Source organism: Streptopelia decaocto (genome assembly GCF_964273445.1).
Source record: "Streptopelia decaocto genome assembly, chromosome: 15".
Classification (NCBI taxonomy): domain Eukaryota; kingdom Metazoa; phylum Chordata; class Aves; order Columbiformes; family Columbidae; genus Streptopelia; species Streptopelia decaocto.
Genome location: NC_138670.1, coordinates 11,882,650 through 11,901,598, shown reverse-complemented (window position 1 = coordinate 11,901,598; position 18,949 = coordinate 11,882,650). Strand labels below are relative to the sequence as shown.

Here is an 18,949-nt window from a genome sequence, read left to right as displayed (position 1 = left end):
TTTATTCTCAGCTGTTCAAGGGTGTAGGTGTGTCCAGGTGCTGCTGTCTCCTGTCCACACCACCACTGTGACCTGCTAATAACTGTCCTGTTGCTTTAGACACCTTTAAAAGAAATTATTTTATTAGGCTCTCACATGCTCTTATGTTCCAAATCTATGCAGAGCCTTTTCATGCCGCCTTTTTTTATACTGTACATGAAACAAGTGATTAGTCTCATTAGTATGACTGTTTATTTTCCTAAGGCATATGGCTTATTGCTGCGTCTTTTCTGAGTTCAGACTTGATAAAGCTGTTTTGGGGTAGCTGTGAGTTGAGGGCTTTCAGATGCCAACCCTAATTTTGATGGGAATTAGAACAGCAATATGATTAGTTGGTCATAAAGTGTAATTAATTGTACACAGTCAGTGGCTTTATGGACAATTGCTTATAAACTAAAGAAGAGAAACACGAGATTGCCAGCAGCCTGGTGGCAGGGAAAGGGAGCTCGTGTTTATCTGTACAGAAATAGGTATTTAAAAAATTCTCATCCTTGAAATTATGAATTGCAATAACTTGTCTTTTAGCACATAAGGCTCTCTTAGTGTATACAGGAGAAATATCCTTGAAAGTATATGTTTAAGTGTTCTGCAGGCTCAACACCACAATCCTCAGCATTCTTCAGACCTCGGTCTTAATGCAGTTGCAGTTGCAAATAACACATACTTTATATATGTTCTATACAGTGTATTTGGGAAGCTGGCATCCTACCTGAAGCAGCCCTCAGTCACCTGTAGAGGAAAGAAACAGTTCTGAAAATGTACCTGTGAGAAAGAGACAATTCCTGTTTAGAGTGATGGGAGTACTGTTACAGATTTATATTCTTATTTTTAATGCTTCTGATTCATATAAAAGAAGATGGAAAGAATATGTCTTGCTTTAGTTTGTGTCGAAATTTTCTCCTGGCAAACTGCTACAGCTACCACTGTCTCTGGTAATGCTGTTTGTATGCCTTGGGGACAGGGGGGAAGCCCCCAACTTTTAATGGATAAGACGCTTCAGTCTGATTTAGGTTTCTAATGTGGAACAACTTCTGGGGAATATATGCAGGGTGTATTCCTCAGGTGAGGGCTGGGAATGGCTGGTGTCTTGCTCAGCACGGTCACCCTGCTGTCACACTTCCACCCGAGCAGACACGCTCTCTTCTTCCTTTCCTCTGGGTAGCAGCGCAGGCTCAAAAACATGATCCTGAACCTAGTTTTGTTCCCTGTGTAATAAATTAATACATGCAAAGTAAATGTGTAATGCAGCTATTCAAAACTGGTAGTTTTTTTATTATTGTCCTTGTTCTGAACAGGTATAAACTGAAAGCTCATGGTTCTCCCAACAGGCTTTACAGAATAGGGAGAATAGTTTCGAAACCATTTCCCCTCCCTCTCTGGTGGTTTATGGTATTTTGACTGCCAGGGAGATAAGAAAGAGTACAGAAATTAGTAGGTTTAAAAACCTGGAGAGGTAGTAGAGTGGATTTTCAAAGCCTGTCAGATTCATTTTTTAACTAGGTTGAAATAAATTTAAATTAAAAAAAAAAAAATCAATCCGAACATAGTGTTGAATGTCTTCAGAAACTCAGCCTGATTTGCATTTTGCATTTAGCTTTTTGATGGTGCCTTTGTTAGCACAAAGAGTAGTAGATCTGTTAAAAAACTGGATGCTGATAAAACATTGTTGGAAGACTCTAGTGAGGACCCAAACAATTTTAGAGCTTTAGCCTGAAGTATGTAGGTCTTGATGTACACTGTAGAGCTATAGCTAAGTGATTATTAAAAGTAAAGCCTCAGTGCTCCGTCTGTTTCCCAAGGCTGGCTGGTTTTAGCTTAGTAAGTTTTCTTCTACTTGAATTTTATTCAGAGATCTGTCTCACATCTGTAGCGAGAATGATTTCTGCAGCTTGGTATTTAAGGAATTGTGTGAAATGTACTAAAGACAGGAATGTTGGGAGGCTGGGATGTACATGCCTGAGTGGAATACATCACAGAGTGCACTGACGCTAGTTTCTTGAAATAAAATTCATATTCGCTACTAAAGTAAATCTTCCAGAAGCTTATTAGGCGTATAGGAAGTCCCCAGGCTTTGATCTTTATTATTTTTGGGTCTTGAAAGCTGAGCTTATAGCAATGACTTTGGCACCAGAGGGAGCGCCAGATGTATGGAGCTGTTTCTTGTCTTGTGAAGCGCTGCCGGGCAGCGCGGTGGGCAGGAGCGGAACCAGCGTCCCGCTGGCGGAGCGCTGCAGGCACAGAGCCCTCGGCCCTGCCCTGAGGCTGCGTTAGCCCTGGGCTGCAGAAAAGGGACTGAGGCTTATTGGTTCTCTTTCTAGAACTGAGCGGGATTTACTTTGGATCCAGCGCTAGAAATGTTCCTTCTTTCAGTAACAAAGTATTTATTGCTGGTCAGGAGTAGCAATATTGATTACTGTTATTCTTTTATTGGTCATGTTTGCAGGAGAGTAAAGTGGGCTAATACTGTATTTGTATACCTCTTTTCCTGTAATTGGTTGTATACAGTCCAAGGCTATTTAATTTTCTGAACTTAATGATTAATTTTGACATTAGCAGATTCTCAGTTAAGAGAGTTAGTGGCCTGCATTCCCATCCCTGCAAAAACAAATGAATCTTTTGTCTTTCACACTCTGATTTTGTCTATTTCTCATTCTGATGGTGTTTACGGGTAGTGTGAATGTTGCATAAGATTGCACATGATTTGTTCATGCTGGACCACTTCGCAAGAGGCTTGAAAGAGTCCCTGTGTGGCCCCAGAAGGCCGGGGTTTTTTTTTCTTCAGTTCAATAGAAGACAAGCAAGACTTTCACAGGCAAACATCGTAGGAAGCTTGCGGATTCAGGAGGATTTCTGTTTAATATCCTAAAGACGGGAGTTGAAAGTGCCTACTTTACAAATAGCTTTGCTCTCTGCTTCAGAAAGGCTGACCTGCTGCGTGCTGAACTCTTTGCAGAGATTATCCCCACTTGATCTTAGACAGGTTTTCTCATCTTTTCATTATTTATTGAGACCTTTTTATATTAAGGGCTATCATCCTATGTAAAGACACTAATAGGTTTTGATTAAATAGTTGGGCTTTGCTTTTATTTTTGTATTGTCTGTATGTGTAGAAATCTATTCTTAATTTTTATTTTATTTTTATTTTTTTATTTTTACATCAACTGGTTTGCTTTTCTTCTTGGGAAAGATGGCTGGATAGAAATACCTGGAATTTATGACCCATTTTGTCCCATGTCCCTGTTCCCTCCCTTCCCCTTCCCACCCCTCATGTAAATGAATGATGAATTTCCTTCTGCAACACTGATGACAGTGAAATTTGTTTCCCTAGTGAAAATGGAAATCTAATAAAATCTTTTATTTCATGGAATTAAATTATTGCTACAGAGTACTTCTAAATACAGCATCAAAGTTGTTTTATACAATGTGTAGAATCATTCAGAGGTTTAGTGAGATTAAACACCTTCCTACCCTAGACCATCAGTGTCTTTGTTTAAAAAGAGCCAAGAGTAGCAGGGCAGCTGGTTGACTCAACACTGATGTGGAATTGCTGTAGTTGCTCGTGTTATTTCGTTTTGGTGGCGGTAGTTAAGAGCCATCTTTAAAATCCTGGTTACGTTACGGCTGGCCCTGTGCCAAAGCCAACAACTATAAAACTACGTGCAGCGACTGTACCGGACAGAAAAATTACTGCATCGTTACCACTTGAGCCCTGTAAAATGTTAGTTGATTAAAATTATGATAGAAAGCGTGAAATTGGTTTTGTTTTCTTTCCTTGTGGCTTCATGGTGTGGAATATTTAAGCATATAGTTAGCTATGATGGGTGGTCATTTATGGGTAAAGCAAGAACATTTTAAATGCTGTTTGTTTCAAATTATGTTTAATTGTCAGTGGCAAATCCATTGCTCATCTCATTGTCAACTTTTTGTAATATTCATGTGCTTTTATTTTCTTTAGTGGAGGCTCTCGTGAGTTGTGAGACAAACATCTTTCCTATTCCTTTTCAGCCAGAACCTGTTGCAGAGTAAATTCTGAAGAATTTCTGAAGACCCTTATTTTTACTACTTAAGTCCTGGTTGAAATGCTATTTGTTTGTAATGATCTTATTAATTGAAACAAATAGGAAAACAGAGAGTTGCCAAAATAGGCAAATAGATGTTTAGTGACGGGTCATTCTGTTGTGTGTGGTTATCAATCAGTGTTCAGTGACCACAAGCGCCAAAGCAGAGGAGTCAGGGTACAGAATTGCTAACTCCTATGAGTTCACTAACATGCTAATAAATCTGTTTCTCGTTTGCCTCTCCCCTCCTCCAGCGAACACTTGTCGTGTGCCTTCACATTCTTTCTTCATGGGGAGAGCAATGTGTGCACCAGCGTGGAGATCGCTCAGCACCAGCCCATCTACCTGATCACCGAAGAGCACATCCACATGGCCCAGTCCTCTCCCTCACCCTTCCAAGGTACGGCAGCACCCTTTGCAATTTGGCGCGCGTCACCTTGCTTCGGTGCGGCAGGGGCTTCGGGGGTGAATAGTGGAAGATTAAGTAACTCTTCAGATGGGTTCAGTTTCTATTCAGGAAGCTGTGCACCTAAGGGAGAATGTTGTTAGGACTTCAACACTAGAGCCAGCCAGAAATGGCGTGGGAATTTTCCAGAGCTTTCTATTCATTAGTGTTGTGTTTAAAGCTAAATGCACATAGTAAATAAAACAAATAAATTCATAATTTTTGTTTAAAAAGACTTATTATTTATGAAAGTGCACTGATTTGATTTTCTAACACAGCATAGAGGTCAGTGGGTTCAAATCTGTAATTTCAGTGCTACATAAATACTAAGATGATGTAATTTGGGAGTACTTTTCATTCATAGGTTGTCAGCTTTTTTGGAAAATGTATCAGAAAGAATGAAAAACTTAAAATATCTGGGACTCTGTGTTTGCCAGTGTAAGGAATTGTTACACAATTAAGTTAATGGCTTATTAAATTCATGATGCAATTGAGGTGCAGTGCTTTATGTGAAAAAAATTAAAGAATATTTCAATCATTGAATTATACTGGCTTTACTACAGTCTGAAATTATAATTTAAAAGCAAGTAAAGCAAGAAATCTTTATAAATTAAACATACAGTAAAGAAACACCCAGAGACTTCTAAAATGAGCTTTTATAGAGATGTTAATTTAGAGAAGCTTTATTGAAAAACATTTTGTTTCTAAATATAAAGTTTTGACAGAGGCTCAGATACTTAAATCATAGAAGGTTTTATTTCAGTGAGCTAAACTCTTGACTCTCTCAAATCAAATACGACTAATAGCAATATTAAGGCTGAATGGAAATACCTGTTGTTGAGCAACTAATTCTCCTTATTTGCCTTTACTGTAGTCTTCATATATTATCATCTCTGTCCTTTTTAATGCCAAAAAGACTCCAATACCACATATTCCTGGTAAAAACCCTATTGTTGAATATCTGTTCCATTCTACTTCCATGTATGGTCATCCCTTTGCCATAGTGCTGTTTCAGTACACGATTAGTTCATTGTGGAAATTATTAAACTAAACTCCAAAAAGGTCCATTTTTAGCTCAATAAGGACAGCTGCACAGGAAACTAGTGCTGGATAATGTAGTTTTAAATTCCCACCCTTACCTGACTTGGTAGTAGCTTTGCCCTGAAGACAGATCCATAAATCAGCGTGTGGCTGGAGCAGCAACTCTCTGGAGGGTCAGAGAGTGGCGGATACACACTCCAAATACCCACACCGTAGGGCCTGTTGTTCCTTACTTTGCAGTTCTGGTGAGTCCTTATGGTTTAAATGGTACACTCACGGGCCAGTCGTACAAGATGTCAGACCCAGCAACTCGGAAATTGATGGAGGAATGGCAGTATTTTTACCCTATGGTGCTGAAGAAAAAAGAAGGCATGAAAGAGGAAGAAGAGTTGGGATATGACAACGATTTCCCCGTGGCAGTTGAAGTCATTGTTGGTGAGTTTCAGTATTCTGCCTGAAGGATTTTTTTCCTCTACATTATTAAAAATAAATAAATAACTAAAATCTAATTAATCAGAAACAGCCATTATAATTTTGCTGTCTTCTCTTGTAGCTCTCTTGACACTGGAACATCTGACTAGTTATCTTGCCTCAAGCTTCTGTAGTCCCTGTATCCCACATGCTATTATTCACAGTGTCAAGCTACTTGTTTCAGCTCTGTGCTGGTTGTAGAGGGTTAGATGTATATTAGTATGTGAAATTTCTTAGCTCTTTATGTTCAGATAAGTTTTGTCTAATTGACATTGAAAACAAGTTGAAGTAGCTAGGACCGCTGAATATTATCAGGTATATTTAAGGCTTTTGTTTTTCCGTTTCTTTGTAGGTGGTGTAAGGATGGTATATCCTTCAGCCTTTGTTCTCATCTCCCAGAGTGACATCCCCATGTCCCAGAATGCTGCCAGTACTGGAGGCCATATAAATGTGGGACAGCAGGGGCTTGGAAGCATGAAAGATCCTGCCAGTACCTGTGGGATGCCACTCACTCCACCCACTTCTCCAGAGCAGACCGTTCTGGGTAAGCAGCACAGTCAGGAGGCTGGCGTCAGTCTCTTCATTTTGGCATAGCTCATGATGAGTGAGGATATGTCTGTGAGCAGCAGCACGTTAAAGACAAGCAACAGACTGAAAGTTAGGAGAGGCCTTTTTCTGTAGGTGGTTGGTAAACGAAAGGCAGTGTTTTAAATGCCCCTGAAGAAGACACATCTTAAAATGAATTCAGTTAAGCTGCATTTTCTATAGCTCAGTTGTCTTTGTGTGGTAGTGCAAATACCTGAGAGACTACATACTCAGTGTTTTAGACAGATTTTGCCAGTGTTGATGAAGCGTTGGGTATCTTTTGTTGGGATGGAAGGAGGGTATTGATTCCTTGTGGTACGACAATACAGTGAAGATACAAGAGTATTTAGCTCTTTTTGTAAAAACCTAGAAATACAACACTTAACTGAGCATTCATATTGCTCTAATAAGCATTTGCAATTGCTAGCTACTCTTTTTGCCCAACACAGTTGGATTTTAATTAAGGGCCATTCAAAAGAAATACATAAGTCTGGAAATGGTAAGAAGGATCTGGGCAGCTCAAATGAGGTCTGACATAGGTTTGTGTCATATGCAGATGGCAAATGCAGCACTGCATAGTATTTGCAAGTGAATTATGTGTTTTATGTGGATAGAATATGCCCCTTTCAACTATTTGGATCCATACGAGTTTTAATCTCAGAAGCTCTCCTAACGCTTGGTATGTGGGCTACTAGTTCCTTAATATCTGGCTTCGTTGAAATGAATATATGTGTCCCGGTGCTCCTCAGAAGTGAAAATAAATATCTATAACCTGTCATCATATGAAATATAGAGGAGACCTTAAGATTAGTTGCTGTCTGTGTGGTTGTGCTGTTCCTGCTCCATGGGGGGATTGCACTGGATGAGCTTTCCAGGTCCCTTCCAACCCCTGACATTCTGGGATTCTGTGAACTTGTTGATTAGTGCTTACCAAATTTCACAAAGGAACAAAATGTCAAAGACACGAAGGTCCTACAGGTTTCTGTGAGACCATGTGGCCCGATGGGGATGAAGAATCCTTGTTACACCCTCACCGAGGTCTCAGGAGTTACCAGGCTGGCTTAGGGTTAATTACATAGTTCTGTCACATCAAGAGGATCAGTCATGATGCAAAACCAAAGAAAACGGATCATCGTTGGCCTCATTGCCATGGAAGCACTCGTCTGGATTCTCTTGTCCATGAACAGTGCCTCTATATTTAGACAATCAAAGTGTTTACTATATACTGCTAATAATATAGAATGTGAGTTTTAAATTAACTCTGAATAGTGTTTGTCAAGACAACTGATAGTTGAAATAATCAGAAAGCTTATTGGTAACTAACGGAAGCAAGACAATCGACTTCTAAATAACAATCTCTATGGAAGTATTACTGCATATTTAAATGTGCTATTGTATTTTTAATTTTTTCAGATCCTTGCTAAACTTGTACAACATCACAAGGGGATTCTATTTTAGAATATTTATAAACTATTAATATATAAAAGTGTTCCTGTTGCCCAATCTGGCAGTCACAGTTTGTGTTTGATCTCTGCTGTTGTTGGAGGGCAAGATGAAATTGTATCAGAGGGGTGCCTCTCCAGTGAACAATGAAAGGATTCCTTTAGATTATATCATACATGATTTTAAAAGACCTTGAAAAATTGGAGAAATGGATTGGGAAAACATGTCATGCAGTTCAGAATCAGCAAATGGGATACATAAATGGGGTTAGTCCAGAGACACATGAGTAATACGTCAGTTCTGCCCCATATTAGTGGAAACCTGGTCATAGTACCGTGTCCAGTTTTGAACACTTAAAGATGTGGACAGATTGAATGGAGTCCAGAAAAGTGCAGTGAGAATGGTGATACATTTTCCAAATAGGACCTACAGGAAAAGATGGAAAGAATTGAGGTTGTTTAGTCTAGAGAAGAGGAATTGAAGGAGAGACAGTATAATAGTTTTCAGGGACATAAAAGGAGAAAAATAATAATCTCTTCTCTGCAACCAATATGTAATGAACATAAACTGGAACAAAGCAAAACTAAGTTAGAGATGAGGAAGAGCTTTCTCTGAGCAAGGATATTGAAGTGTTAGAATAAACGGGCTGGTGGGAAGCTACAGAACTCCCATTAGCAGAGAGGTGGGTGGGTTGATGGTTTTTTGGGGGGTGTTTGTTGGATGTTTGTTGTTAAGAACAGATTAGTCAAATATGTTGATCCAGCTGCGAAGCAGGGTATGGTCTAGAAGATCTCGTCAGATCTCTTTCAGCCATATATTCCATGATTGTGTCTGAAGTGTATAATGAAAGAAAGTGCAGCTGAAACTAGGGAATAGCATTTTTCATGTGTAGAAACAGTCGAGTCCGTAGGGATTGTGAAGTGACCTCTGGTGAGTGTCTGGCTGTGTCCTCTGGTATTTACACCATGATATGACATAGGAATTTGTGTGTATTCCAGTATTTTGTCAGTGATTTTCATGGATGAAAATTAATGTCAGGTGTATGAGAACAAAATGTTCTTGCCTACTGCAAAGTTCTGTTTCATGTTATGCCATGTGTTGCTGTACTGTATACTACAAAAACATTACAGAATTTTGGAAAATAATAATTAATGCGCTTAAATGTAACTTGAAAGCTCTGATAGCTCCTTGGGTATCCCCTCACAGCTCTTATCCTTCCTTTCCATCATCAAGGAGGGTCTAACTGGAGAAAAAAAGCATGCAGAATCAAAGAAGATACGGTGTTAGGCTGCTTGTGCGCACTTCTAAAAGTTGTGTTTTGAAAGTCACCTCACAGAAATCAGCAGGATTACCTTGTTAGATGCAGTGATGTATAGCAATGAATCCTTTCAGTGGTTCATTCTTAAGGCTTCTTAAATTGCGTCAGGCAGCAGGATGAAGTGTTCTGTACATGGATTTGACCTTGTTAAAATGCGGTATATCCTTCCTTCCTTTTCCATCCAGAGCACAGAGTGGTGTTACTCACTCGCCAGGCCAGATGAACCTAAAGCTCCCTCTACTGTTGGAGTTTGTGCTTGTAAAGATGACGGAGAGATTTCAGTTAATCTAAAACAAAAGCATATTTCATAGTAGAAAAAGAAACATCTGCCTATACAATAGCTGTTAAGGTTTCTGCATCACAGATAGAAAGAAATGAAGTATTGAATGTAAATCAGAGTTTCCAGGCTATTAACATGTTGAAGTACAATCTTCATTTGTTATCTCTTTGATAATCATGGTATTACTGAGAACGTCACATATTATGTTAATAGTATATACTCAGGATCAGCTGTAGTAGAATACATCTCAACTGTAAGATTTCACCCCAGCAAGTTTTGATTCTGATATTTCAATTCAAGTATATGATAAAGTCATAGCATCACACCATTCATCTCTTCAGTGATGTTTTATCTTGAGTATAAAGAATGGATGCTTGCTTTGAAATAGTCTACATAAATTATTAGTTTTCTTAACAGATGCTTTTAGAGCCATCCATATTGTCATAAATTTAGTCTATAAAGCAACTCACCAAAGACTATAAATTCCAGGATGATTGGGAAGAACCTCTATGTGCACCGTTTCTTAGTGATTCAATACAAGGCTGCGGGGGCTATTGAAACTACATCCATTTAAGTGGCAGAGTATCTTAGATGAGGGGCATGAGTTGCATGAGTATTGCACATGTACCTGGTAAAACCTAGTGTCATTTTTGTTACCCCGAAGGCAAGTTTTGCTTTGAAATGTAGTTTAGTCAGTCTGTTGTAATGATGCTTTAAGCTTTTTCTAGTGAATGTGAACATCTTTGTAGCCAGCAGACTTAAAAGAGGGAAGATCTTCTTACTATAACATTAATGCTTAATTTCTATTGCAGGAGAAAGTGGATGCTCTCAGAGCAGTATCAGCCATTCAGCTCTACAGGAGGGGACAGTCAGTGTACACAGTCCAAAGAAATCCCGCAAGATTACTCCAAAAATACACAATCGTATGGTTCACCGTGTCTGGAAGGAATGCATTCTCAACAGGTCACAGTCCAAGTAAGGCAGTAGTCCTCGTGGTTTTTTTTATTAGTAACACAAAATATATAGTTAAAATTGCAATAATTTTGCCTTAGATAATGTTATTCCTCACAGAATTCTTTTGCCACTCGTCAAAGCTAATGATACAGAACAGCATTATCAAAGAAAATTTGTTACTATGTTCAGCTAAAAACTCCTAGCACTTAGCATTGTATTTGCAGTTGTGTATCTTAATTGTGACAGTCTGTGAGGTTACAAATCTCTAATATGTGCTTTCAGCTAGACGCTCTCAGATTTGTTGGTTGCAGTTTCCAGCTCCGGTTGCAGTTACTAGATTGACAGCTGGGTAGCTGAAGAGCAGATAGTATATATTTGATATTCTGAACTCTAAGGGTAATACTTACAAAGCATTACATTGCATGTGTTGGACTAAAATTCTTATTGACAAAGATAGGGTAAAGTCTACTTGTCAGTATCATAGGCCTTTATTATTGGAGATTTAGAGTATATTAATGGCGTGATGTGCCCTGAAATTTTCATTTTCCACTATTTCCGTGCAATTTCATTGTTAGATAGAGGAAGGGCAGAAGAATTTCAAGATTCAGTTTGAATTGCTTACCCCTTGCTTCTTGTGCTCAAACTCCAGACGGAGCTCTCTGATGTAGACCTGGTACCATCCTCCTACATAAATCAAACTATAAATTTTAAGGGGTAGTAGAGAGAACTACTGTTAAACACACAATTCTGTTTCAAAGCTGAAGTAGAAGGAAGGAACATATGTGAATTTATGCATATGCATTTTTAAAATTCTGTTTTACAAAAGGTGATAACTACTAAAATAATTTTATCTTCTTCAGGAGGAATCAAATGACAACTGCAAATTTGGAAGAGGAGGTTCCTAACAATACTGTTTCTTGGGATTTTGTGGATCCAGTCCAAAGAGTCAGTTGTTCTTGTTCCAGGTGAGCTTTGAAGAGAGTAAGCATTTATCATGCTGGGAGAGCCCAGTTTAATTCTGACAGGTACAGTAACAAAAGGGACTTATCACAGAATCCAGAATGTCAGGGATTGGAAGGGATCTCAAAAGCTCATCCAGTCCAATCCCCCCGCCGGAGCAGGAACACCCAGATGAGGTTACAGAGGAAGGTGTCCAGGCGGGTTGGAATGTCTGCACAGAAGGAGACTCCACAACCTCCCTGGGCAGCCTGGGCCAGGCTCTGGCACCCTCACTAAGAAGAAGTTCCTTCTCAAATTTTAAGTGGAACCTCCCATGTTCCAGTGTGAACCCATTACCCCTTGACCTATCGTCCATTGTCACCGAGAAGAGCCTGGCTCCATCCTCCTGACACTCACCCTTTATATATCTGTAAACTTTAATGAGGTCACCACTCAGTCTCCTGTTCTCCAGCTCCAGAGCCCCAGCTCCCTCAGCCTTTCCTCACACGGGAGATGCTCCACTCCCTGCAGCATCTTGGTGGCTGCGCTGGACTCTCTCCAGCAGTTCCCTGTCCTGCTGGAACTGAGGGGCCACAACTGGGCACAGTATTCTAGATCTGGTCTCACCAGGGCAGATAGAAAGAAAGAAGGGTAATTGTAGTAGGCAATTCCCTTCTGAGAGGGACAGAGGGCCCAGTCTGCAGAGTTGACCCTCATCGTAGGGAAGCGTGCAGTCTACCTGCAGCCCGGATCAGGGACATCACCAGGACGCTCCCCAGCCTAGTGCACCCAACGGACTACTGCCCACTGCTGATCTTCCAGACAGATGGGGAGGAAGCTGCATGACTGGAATGTGGTCATGGATGGCTATGTCCTGTTCAGGAGAGACAGGCCAGCCAGGCGTGGTGGTGGAGTTGCTCCTTACATGAGAGCAACTACAATGTATTGAGTATTGTCCAGGCACGGATGAGGAGCGAGTTGAGAGTCTGTGGGTGAAAGTTAAGGGGCAGGCTGGCAAGGGTGATACTATTGTGGGTGTCTATTATAGGCCACCAGATCAGGGTGAGGAAGTTGATGAGGCCTTCTACAGACTTATGTTTTAGCTGAGAGGAAACTGATGTCAGAACTGTCATCATCACTCATATTTAGGTGATTAATACGGATCTCGTATCATTGTCACTTGCAGTAGTGGACTTGAGCAGAAAAATGATCCCAGGCTAGAGAATGGGGACTGGAATCACTCAAACATTTCTCATTTGTAATGAACCCCTGATTATTTGTTGCTTGTATGTATATACTCAAGAATGCAATACAGATACACGTTTTGTCAGGATGCCAAGTGTTTCCTATGGAAAACTGAAGTCCAGCATTGCCTGGAAAGCATGAGAAACCAATAGCGGGCAATGGAAACCTGAACCTATGGAAAGATTCAGCTGCATTTGCAATTTCACAGTCTCTTAACACCTCCAGTGACAACTGCATCATGCTGGAGTTAGTAAACACAGCAACTGAGAAATTAAAACATCATCCTTAAAATGCAGGTTGTACCTGATTTCAAACAGCAGTACATTTTTTCTGTGTAACTGCATAAACTGGACAGTTACTCTCATATAGATATTGGTTTGGTCATTACTGTGCCCGTTCTGTTTTGTATAAATGAGAGTATAAATATCAAGACATGATCTTAAATACGGAGTCTTAAAAGGTTGTCTGGTACTCAGTATCAAATTCAGTCTTCTGGAGACCTGACCTCGTGTGTTGAACATCAGGCTGTCCAAAGTAATGTTCTGCGGTCCGTTAAAATTCAGTGAATGACAGAGGATTAAATCAATGCAATGTTACAAGAAAATGCTTAAGGCAAATCTTCAGTTACTGGAGCATTGGCTCCACATTCTGGGTGCTTGCAGCTAAAGACCATCTGCTGCGGCACAGAATTTACAACATGTCCTGATAACAGCAAAGCCCACAAAGCAAGCCACGGCCATGTCACACAGCGTGGATGGTTACAGGAGGAAGATGTAGCAAGTACAAGAAGTTGTATTTGTACTATTTGACAGCCACTGTGTACTATAAAACTTCGATGTTTTCATAGCTAAGTCATAAAAGCAGAACTGGTTTTCTTCAATCTCCACTTTACTTGCAGTAATGGAGTTTATATTTGTAAGAAGCGTATTATGTTTTGTTGCTGTCCTAGATATTATGGTTTATAAACAAAATAGGGACGGGGTAATTTATTTTGAAAAGGTATTTAACTTGAAACAGATGTGAATATTAAGCACAACTATTGAATTTGTGCTTAGCTTAAAAAAAACCCCACACAAAACAGCAAACAAACAACTAAACAAAACATCCCAAACAACAAAGATGGCCAATAAAAATATGAACAGTTAGATGGGCCTGTTGTAGCACCCCTGGGGACCATCAGCTGTATGATGAAAATACTGTTCGCCACTACCTGAAATACTGAAATTCAGTCCTGTGCTTCTTAGTGTCGAAGATCCTAGATACAAATTGAAAAAAGCCATATTAAAAAATGAAGCCAGTAATAAGTTTGTATGTTATTACGTTTTTTTTTAATATTTGAAAATATTCATTCTTTCTTCATCCGTTGCTAGTTGGTTTTGTTTTCTGCTAGAGTGGTACTTGCTTTTCCTTACCTGATATGGAGGAGGAAAATGCCATGGAAGCATCCTGCCATGTATTGCATCTGTGAACATAACTAAACCAGTTCAGAGCTGTATCTTTTGTAACAGATGCTCAAGAGTGTGCTAGAGTAATGGCGTAGTTCCAGTCATTTTATTTGAAAATCTTTCTTCAGGGTAAAGAAAACAACAGTAGCTTACATTTTTTTTGTTAGAGTACCTTCCATCTGAGCAGTACTAAGCTCATATAAACACTAGATCTTTCCTTTGAATGCTGTTTTCTGGAGACTGTCATTATCCATTTTATAGGTCAGAGAGACTGTAGCTGAGTTGGCTTGAGCGACCTGGCCCAGATTACGTGACCATTCCAGAATCTGTTAAAAGATCAGCAATAGACATAAGATTTCTCAATGCAGTTCTTTGGGTGTTGCTTTTTCCTTCCCCCCATTAGATCAGATAACTGCATAAACCATGCAGTGACTTGTTTCTGTCTCTGCTTTCAGGCACAAGGTTTTCAAACAGCGTTGTGCTGCTGGCTCCAGCCGTCCCCCAACAATAAATCAGCCGGGATTCAGTGTGGGAACATCGTCTTCTTCATCATTGCCACCTCCCGCCTCTTCAAAGCACAAAACAACAGAGAGGCAGGAAAAAGGAGATAAACTGCAAAAAAGGCCTCTGATGCCATTTCACCATCGGCCCTCTGTAACTGAAGAGCTGTGCATGGAGCAGGACACGTCAGGACAGAAACTGGGCTTAGCAGGAATGGAGCCCTCTTTAGAAATCCCGAATTCCAGAAAATACGAGAAGCCTCTATCTATACCTGCTAGAAATCCAAGCAAACAAATGAATATGAATCCTATGGATTCACCCCGTTCCCCTACGTCCCCTCTGCCTCCCACCCTGAGCCCCCAGCCGAGAGGTCAGGAAGGAGAGAACCTGGACCCGCCTTCCGTAGCGGTGACCCCAGCGCTCTACGGCAGCGGGCTGGAGCTGCAGCCCTTGCCCAGCCTGGACGAGAGGACAGTCCTTGTTGGCCAGAGGTTACCTCTGATGGCAGAGGTCAGCGAGACAGCCTTGTACTGCGGGATCACTCACAACAGCGAGTCACGGGATATCTGGAGGGCCTATAGCGTCCCCTTAAGTGACGATCTGGAGTTCAGGCCGCCAGCTCTTCCGTGTGAGAGATACGACGCCAAGATGGAAATAACCTCGGACAGCAGCGCACTGAAAAGGTAAGAGTGCAAATGGATCTGAGTGGTGGTTTTATTCAATTATAAGCATGACCAAACTCTGCTTTCAGTTGAAACTGAAGCAAGTAGAAGGCTTCACTGTAACATTGAAGATGATGTGTGCTGGAGATAACGTTAAATATTTCAATAGAAATGTGCTTATTTAGTACACTTTATTTTTTTCATATCTGGCTTTCTGTTGGACATTAAGAACTGATAAATCTCTGTAACCTGTATCACGGTAATTTGAGCAAATGTAAGAGGTTTATTAAGCTTATGTCTTTTGATCATTTTAAAAAAGAAAATCTATGTATAGTTATGTGACCTCCCAGCTCCAGAAATGCTTGGGTTTGACTGAAATCCTGTTTATGGCACTGTGGAGGCACTTCATTGTGGCTTGTCCAATTCTCTGAGTTTAAAATTGCGCTGTATTGTGCTTTCTGTAAGGAGTAGCTGATACTATATTATGAAATAATACTGCGCTTTTGTAAGCCCACTGTCAGATCTTTGAAATTGATAGAAGCTTTACCATTAACTTGACTCTGAAAGCCTTAACAGTCGCTCTGGTCTGTGCACAGAATAATTTCTTACAAATGTTACTTTAGAAAAATTATGGTCATAACATACAGTATCGTCTTCCTCAGTGAGCAACATGAGCTACCTACATTTTAAGGAATTTTTAGCTCTTTCTTCATTTTTAAAAACATGGATTTTCTTTTATGCAAATAGATACATTTATTTATTTATAGCTCTAGCATGGGAATTTGAATTAATTTTATGCCAGCCTAAAAATTACATTGGCATTCTGACAATGCATAGAAAAAATGTACCAAAGAGAGTAGTTAATTTAAATGTATAAGCTAAAATTATTGAGAAAGAATTTTTGAATTATTATTTGGGTGATGACAATGGAGTTTGCTAGGCTGAAAAGGTTATGTGTACTTCAAAGTGTTTTTATTTATGTGTGACAAGATTAATTATTTTTCCATTGTACCAAAGTAGAAGTTCTTAATACAGTAAGATGTTTAATACTAAATGTAGGCAAATGCATCCTTTATTTGAGGAAAAAGCATATTTCATAGATCAAGGGGGATGGAGACATGGGCTGTACTTGTGTGGGACAGGTACAGGTCTTAAGAGCTCTTACTTTTCTTTGCTATAAAAGGAATGTTTGGTTGGTTTCATGATGGCTTTATGTGCTTGTCTATTTTTACTTTCAGGCTCTTAGCACAACCTAATAAACGGTTTAAAATTTTGAGAGAGCAGAAACCAGTGCAGACATTGAACTACCTTGACTCCTTGCCTCTGATCCAAGCACCTGGAGAAGGCTCGGGAGATGCCAGTGATCCTTACACTTTTGAAGATGGTGATATCAAGTACAGCTTCACTGGCAATAAAAAATGCAAACTTGGGGCTGAGAAAGATCCTTTGAAAAAGAACAAGGTAATGTGTCCATCCAGAATCTTTAGCATTAATGTCCTTATTGCGCTACAGCTCTCAGGAAGACACAAGCCTGTTCCACAGATCAAAATCAGGGAGACTTAGTATTTCATTCCTGCACCAGCTCACAAGAAGAAAAACCTCATTTCACTGTAGTATTTTTGAGCTGGTATTTGCTCCCATCCCTCCAAACCTGTTTGTATATGAAACACTGCTGTTGCAAGGAGTTCTTCCTGTTTAGATATATTCAGCTTGACCAGCAGCAGGGTCCAGATTTAAGCTAAGAAATACAATATTTTGAGCCTTATATTTACTTGTAGAGATGAAAGAATTTGTTGGGCCTTTTTTTTTTTCTTGCTTGAGCTTGACATATCACCTCCCTGCAAAGCTCAGAGCTTTCCAGCGCGAGTTCATGTTTCTTCCCTTGGGCAAAATCAGCGTAGCCTTCCGCTGAGAGGATTTGTGCCAGGGGCACTATGTTGGTTGGAACATTTCCTTAGAGGTGTTCTTCCATATGTGAAAGAAAACAATTTGATCACCATTCTTTGGTCATCACCTTCCCTGTGATGGAGAAATTGAGGTTGCTAATTATATATGCTAGCTATCAAAGTTAACCGTCATTTATGGAATCCTTTGTAAATCATACACAATGTTACTTCATGTTTTTTTCTGATATGTAGATAACAGCTTCTCAAAACATTGAATCCAGAGCCCTGAGTTTGGCTTGATGTAGGAAAGCAGTTGTTCTTACATAGCTTAAATTAATATCTGTATTTTTATATAGTCAGAAGATGGAATTGGTACCAAGGAAATCCCCACAACGGGTCATTCTACACCAGTTCCTGATGGAAAAGATGCCATGTCTATTTTCAGTTCTGCTCCTAAGACTGGTGAGTAAAACCTCTTTAATTCGCTCTGCAAAGCAAAAATACTCAAAGCTATACAATAAAACGTGAAAGGAACAACCAGATACTGAACGTTTTACTGTAACATGAGAGCTATGGACAGCTCCTGAGATGGAAAGAACTTGATTCTGCTTGTCCTTGGTATAACAACATGATTTTTTTTTTAGTATATTAAAGTTGAACAGTAGCTGCTCTCATTCTTTCCTGATTGACCTTTGGTGCTTGATTAAAAAATGACTGCAAGGCTACATCATTGAAAAGGGGCCTCAGTGATTCGTGCTTGTCCCCTGTTTAGAGTGAAAAGTAAAACTGGAAAAAAGAGTTTTTGTATTTCTTAAGTGTGCTCCCATTTTTAATGTCTTTCCCCTTTCTTTTTGCTAGATACCCGGCAAGACAATGCTGCAGGCCGAGCAGGCTCCGGTAGCCTCACCCAGGTGACAGATCTGGCTCCATCACTTCATGATCTAGATAACATCTTTGATAATTCAGATGAAGATGAGCTTGGTGTAAGTCTTTGTAGGAATGAGTGTTTTGTAGACTTGAAAAACAAAGGAGGAGGAGGAGGAGGATGGAGTCCTAGTGGGGAGCAGTTATCCCTAGTAGACAGGAGAGTTTTGAGGTAGGCAGGCTTGGATTTAACTCAGAATTAGTAGCAAAGAGAGGTATCCTTCCAGGGGATTCCTCTGAGAGATCACCACTGTATGTAATTCAGGAGTATTAGGAGATCATTTAAGTAACATCCAACCTTGTGGTGTCGGACACTTTTTCAGTCATGAGGGAACCTGTATACAACTGACTTGCTGACTTGGTCATTGCGTAGACAGGCTATACAAATACTTCCACAGGTGAAGCAATGTAGTTGCTTTATAAAGGCATTACATGTAGTTTTGTGTCCTTAGCTTCTCTCAGCATTTTGTGTTTGTTTGGGAGTTACAGAAAAGGTCCTGGTTTCATTAACTGGTGATTTGTTCTTTTACCTTGTCTGAGAAGCTGCCAAAAGAAAAATAAATTCAACCTTACTGAATTTCAGTCATTCTCTGCAGCATGTTTCTTTCTATTCCTGAAAGCAGTTCATTTCAGTGCAAAGAGGAATAGTTGCTGAATATTAGGAAATAAAAAGGAAAAACAGTTTTACATGGATCACCAGGAAAAAAAAAAAA

The 18,949-nt window shown here is 39.9% G+C and overlaps 1 protein-coding gene across 1 annotated transcript in view; it reads left to right on the top strand.

The window, feature by feature from the left end:
* Nucleotides 1-18,949, top strand: part of MED13L (mediator complex subunit 13L) — a 189,856-nt gene that overhangs the window by 135,478 nt on the left and 35,429 nt on the right. Inside the window, exons 5-13 of the mRNA XM_082065976.1 lie at nt 4,352-4,497; nt 5,824-6,018; nt 6,407-6,598; nt 10,493-10,655; nt 11,495-11,599; nt 14,719-15,447; nt 16,665-16,887; nt 17,669-17,774; nt 18,171-18,295. Coding sequence (XP_081922102.1) covers nt 4,352-4,497; nt 5,824-6,018; nt 6,407-6,598; nt 10,493-10,655; nt 11,495-11,599; nt 14,719-15,447; nt 16,665-16,887; nt 17,669-17,774; nt 18,171-18,295 — 1,984 coding nt within the window. The remainder of the gene's footprint in view (nt 1-4,351; nt 4,498-5,823; nt 6,019-6,406; nt 6,599-10,492; nt 10,656-11,494; nt 11,600-14,718; nt 15,448-16,664; nt 16,888-17,668; nt 17,775-18,170; nt 18,296-18,949) is intronic.